The sequence below is a fragment of the Symphalangus syndactylus genome, chromosome 1, assembly GCF_028878055.3.
Source record: "Symphalangus syndactylus isolate Jambi chromosome 1, NHGRI_mSymSyn1-v2.1_pri, whole genome shotgun sequence".
In the NCBI taxonomy this organism is placed as follows: Eukaryota; Metazoa; Chordata; class Mammalia; order Primates; family Hylobatidae; genus Symphalangus; species Symphalangus syndactylus.
Window position 1 is genome coordinate 86,969,916 of NC_072423.2, and position 5,657 is coordinate 86,975,572.

A 5,657-nucleotide genomic window follows, 5' to 3' on the forward strand; every position below is an offset into this window, starting at 1 on the left:
ACCCCTTGCATAAGGCTTCAGAGAATTAGCAATTTAAAGCACTTAAAAAACTCTGTCCAATTGTTAGTTGACCACTAACCTAACTGAGTAGAAATTTCAGTGGCAACACACAACAAGAAATGCAGAATTAACATAAGTAACTCAGGAAAATCACTAAACAAACAAAAGCACCACCAACAAAAACAAAGCTTAGATGGGAGGAGAGATCTGATTTTTAGAATATGCTATTTTTTATTATTTAAAATGTCCAGATTTTAACAAAAAAAGTGTCACTTAAAGAATGAAGAAAGTATGGCCAATTCATATGTTTAAGAAAACAGTCAATAGAAACTGTCCATGAGGAAGCCCAAATATTGGACTTAGTAGACAAAGATTAATATGAGGTGGAAAAAATTATCTTATTCTGAATTCTTTGTAATTAAAATATGAATCCTATTGAGGCCCTTGCCTTCCCTACAGTCTTTTTAAAGGCACTCTTAACCTCTTTGTTTCTCAGGCTGTAGATCAGTGGATTCAACATGGGAATGACTATGGCATAGAACACAGATGCCATTTTGTCAGTGCCCATGAAATGGCTGGAGCTAGGTCGTAAGTACATAAAGATGCCTGTCCCATAAAAGATGGAAACTGCAGTAAGGTGGGAAGTACAAGTGGAAAAGGCCTTCTGGCGTCCAGATGAGCGCATCTTCAGGATGGTGATAAATATAAATAAGTAGGAGATCAAGATTACCAGGATAGAAAAGAGGTCATTGAATCCCACCACAAAAAAAATAACCATCTCACTGATGTAGTTGTCTGAACATGAGAGAGCCAAGAGAGGAGGAGCATCACAGAAAAAGTGTTCAACTACATTGGATCTACAGAAGGAGAGCCTGAAAGTGTTCCCAGTATGAATGGATGCATTCAGGAAACCACAGACATAGGAGCCTATGGCCAGGCAAGCACATACATTTGTTGTCATGGTGGTGGTGTAATGCAGGGGTTTGCACACTGCTGCATAGCAGTCATAGGCCATTGCTGCCAGGAGGAAACTTTCTGCAGTGATAAAGGCTACAAAGAAGAAGAATCGTGTGGCACAATCATTGTATAATATGAATTTGTCTCCTGTGAGGAACCCCACCATCACCTTGGGAGTGACAGCTGAGGAATAACCAAAGTCCACCAGGGAGAGGTTACTGAGGAAGAAGTACATGGGGGTGTGGAGACAGGAGTCCAATAGAATCAATTCAATCATCGCCAGGTTCCCAACCAGAGTGATGAGGTAGACGAAAAGGAAGACTATGAAGAGTAGGATCTGCAGTTCTGGATCATCAGTTAACCCCACAAGAATGAATTCAGTCACCTCTGTGTTGTTCTCCATTGGGAATTATGTAGCTGCCCTGTAGAAATGAAAAGACAGAATCAGAATGATAAATGGAGGGAGGAAGGGAGGACTACTGAGATCAATCATCATGCCCATTTTGTGCTTTATTTCAGTATTGCAATTACTTGTTTCCAGGAACCCTGGATCTAAAACATGCCCATGACCACAAAATGCAACTTTAAATTACAATAATTCATAGAGCATTCTTAATAAAATGATTCTGGAGGTAATCCATCCCAAACTCCTAATTTCATAGATTACTGAACTAAGGTACAGAAAAGGAAAGATTCATACAAGATCATCAGACTAATTAATTGTAACAGGTGAAATATAAAGCCAAGTCACTTTGAATTAAAACCTTAACTCACAAAGAAAAATTCCTTTAAATCTTTTACATTCAATCTAAACTGGGCACAAGATAGTAATTTATTTAATTGACTGACTGCCTGATGGAGTAATTAAATCTATCATTGTAAGTCAATGTGAAGAATGGAATAGCATGAAATTAGGAATCAAATATACTTACCAGTTTTCTTGGCTTCATGCAAATAACCTACATTTCTGGATCTCAGTTAAATGACAATAACTGGATCCACAAATGTTTATAACCACTTCCAACCCTTAAAAAAATCTTCAAAAAGTTAAAAAGAACATGACTCTTCAGTAATACCAACCAGTTGACCAATCAACATAAATCCCTGGATGTGTTCATTTCTTCATTCTCTCTACAAGCCCTAATTTCTAATGGAGCACCATGTTGCATGCTAATTGCCAGGTTTGCATTAATGCACGAGATACATTTCCTGACCAGATAGATATCTAAACTGATAAATATTGTGTTTAAGTTCAGAATATTCTTATTCTCCATTCCCAAGGAGAGAGAAGTGTTTTCTTATTTGCTCAGAACTGTGTGATAGATGTTAATCGCATCTACACTGCAGACCATCAGTCAGTCCATAATATAGTTAATAAATTGTGTGTCCAATGACCAGATGTTTTTAGTGGCAGAATTAGAACATGAGATTAGGTCTCCTCATTCCAATGGTTAGTTGTGGCTTATGTAATTTTGCACATCTCTATTTCAGTGCATTTTATAACTGGCTTGTAAGCTTGATTTCTTCCTCATTTATTAATCACCATTCCTTCTGTCTTTTTAAAAAAATATTAGTATGGGCTTCCAGATTATGGTAAAATTTTATGTTGATATTCCATTCGATTATCTCAACAATTCTAGAATTAAGAGAACTAATATTATCATATTTCCTGAAAAAGAAAACTGAGAAATAAATAGTTTAAATAACTTGTTCAAAGTAATGTAATCTTATTCTTTGCAAAGCAGGGACTCGAGGCCTTCTTGTGCTTTTTCTTTATGTCACATGATAAGTATACATATTCTAATAGAAACTCATTAGTGCTTAGAAAAACAAGTTGGGAATCCCTAATCCAAAAATCCAAAGTCTAAAATGCTTCCAAATCCAGAACTATTTGAGAACCAACATGATGCTACAAATGGAAAATTCCACACATAAGTATGTAGCACACACTTTGTTTCATGTGCAAAAATTACTTAAAATATTATATAAAATTACTTAGGCTATGGATATAATGTATATATAAAACATAAATGAATTTTGTGTTTAAATTTGGGTTTCATCCCCAATATATCTCATAAACATGCAAATATTCAAAAATCCAAAAAAATCCAAAATCCAAAACACTTCTGTTCCCAAATATTTTAGATGAGGAATACTCAACATATATAGCCTCTGGATGTGTGAAACAGATAAAAGAAACAGTCAAAATATTAGAGCCAAATCTCTGATTAAACCAAAGGAGAAATGGGTACCTTGATGCATTTTTCTAGTTACCTCTGCCCCTACAACTTTGTGCAGACAATAGATTTGATCCAGAGACTTACCTTTCTCCCTGAGAAATACAAAATTCACGTCCAGCACTTTCATATATAAGTGAATGTCACATCAGAAATTAAGTCCTTTAGAGAAGGAAAACAACTTTTTGGAGACCGCTCTTCAGTGTTTGGTCAAAAGGCTTAAAGTTCTTTAGAGGCAGGGGGAAATTGAAAGAAAAATGCTATTGGCTTTGGGATCAGCTAACAAGAGCTCTGCTCCTCTATTTACTGCTCCTTCTTTGTAGATAAGTCTCTTAACCCATTCGAATATCAATAGCTGAATCTATAAAAAAGAAAATAATAAAAGATAGCCCCAAAAACATCCAGCCTGAAAACTGCTGCTATGGTAAGAAAAGAATAGGAAACCTATAATTTCTTATACTTGGTAAGAGGTGATAATCATAACCTCAATTAATATAATTATTATTGGTTTTCTTTTCTAAACGTTGTTGCAGGCTCTTTGCTATATATCAGTTTTGGAGAAGGCAATAGTTACTACTAGATGACTGTTGACAATTAGACAAATAAATAAATGGTCAAAGTGACTCTGGTTCTGGGGCTGCTCCCTGTAATATGAAGCCAAATGGAATCATATATGTACTTGATCAGTTGAAAAGTGGGAACCAGGAGGTAATTGTATGGTCATGGAGCTCTCAGGGGACACATACTCTATGAGGGCTACAAAACACTTTATCTCACATAACTGGAAATCAGGTGATTAAAGTATCTATGGGGATTCAGCTCTGCTTGTTGTGGGAGATCATGAGTGTATTTATGTTACTTTCAGTTATTCTCTTGGGTAATGCACAAATTAAGCCACAGCTTGCCCTTCAAGACTGTTATTTGACATAAATACTAAGAGACAGAGACATACATTTTATCATTAAATAAGGGATGTGGACTTCAGGGATTAGTATTTCTTTTAATTCACCTTAAATGTTTGAACCATTGAGAAGAAATATTAATTCATCAACTGTTTATTGATTGCAAATGGATTTTAGCCATAGTACTGAGAGCTGAGAACATAGACCCGTTCAAAATAAACATCATTTTTGTGCCCATGATGTTTAAATCTAATGGAGAAGATAGGCAGTAAGCAAATAAACCCCCTAAGAAACATGCGTAAATATGCATATTTACACATATAAATACATATGTACATATATATGTGTGGAATAAGCACGTAACTATACATAAAATGAGATAAAAAATGTCTACTTTATATTGTTTGGTCAGAATGTTTTCTCTGGAAAATTAAGATTTCAGCCAAGTTTGGCCGGGCGCGGTGGCTCAAGCCTGTTATCCCAGCACTTTGGGAGGCCAAGGCAGACGGATCACGAAGTCAGGAGATCGAGACCATCCTGGCTAACACGGTGAAACCACGTCTCTACTAAAAAATACAAAAAAATAGCCTGGCGTGGTAGCGGGCGCGAAAAGAAAAGAAAAAAAAAGAAAAAAAAAAAACTTGGCTGAAGCCAAGTTTAAAAATGACAAAGAACTAGTATGGAAAAGATCATTCCAAACAAAATGAAATGTATGTAGTAAAGGACCCAAGTTTCAAGAAAGTTAACAAAATCTAAAAGAAGCTAGTATGTTTTCTTCATAACTAGACCTCTTCCTTGTCAATTTCTGTTTCAGCATCCTCCACCAAAGAAACCTTGACAAACAAAACAAACAGAGTGACACATAAACAAGATGGCAGAATAGGAGATACAATCCTCTTCCCCCACACAAAAAATCCACCAGTACTTATCCATGAATGATAATAGCCTTAGTAGGACTCAAGGGACCATTTAAAAACCTGTAGCAACATAGTGAAACAAAAAAGGTGGGAGGGGAATAACCACATAGAAAAGGAATGTGTTGGAGATATGTATTACCTGACATGTCTAGAGATGTCTAGGAACAAAGAAAAGCAAGTTCTAGCATTATCAACCATGTTATGAGTGCCACCATTGTTCCCAGCAACCTGCTCTACAGAGAACATTGCCATCTTTCACTACCAAGATAATCAACAGCCATCCCCACCATGGAGCCCCTAGAAAAGGAAACACTGCTGGACCAATGCTCCTAGAAGGGGCAACTGTTTTGTTGCCCCATGGCCAAAGCCACCATTCCTTCCAACGTTGCACATGCCTCAAACACTGGAGCCTCTACTGTTACAGGTTAGCCACACCCCACACCTTAGAGCCCCAGTTGCTGTGTGTGCATACACACTCCATGCACCAACTCCACTACAATATTGGGTAGCCTGAGGCCCAGAGCCCAGAGCCACTGTAGCTCTGAGCAAACCTACACTCTGGACCCTAGAGCCACTATATCTCTGCACATGCCTGGACATTGGCCCCCAGCTTCTCAGCTGCTTCACAAGCATCTGTGCCCCAC

The 5,657-nt window shown here is 37.2% G+C and overlaps 1 protein-coding gene across 1 annotated transcript; it reads right to left on the bottom strand.

Annotated features, from left to right (window-relative positions):
• Window positions 1–208: 208 nt before the first annotated feature.
• Window positions 209–3,472, bottom strand: LOC129490207 (olfactory receptor 5B12). Its single transcript, XM_055293840.2, has 2 exons — window positions 3,282–3,472; window positions 209–1,379 (listed from the first exon to the last, which is right to left on the bottom strand). Exon 2 carries the CDS (start codon window positions 1,358–1,360, stop codon window positions 419–421), a length of 942 nt encoding a protein of 313 aa, XP_055149815.2. The 5' UTR covers window positions 1,361–1,379; window positions 3,282–3,472; the 3' UTR covers window positions 209–418.
• Between the last annotated feature and the right edge of the window lie 2,185 nt (window positions 3,473–5,657).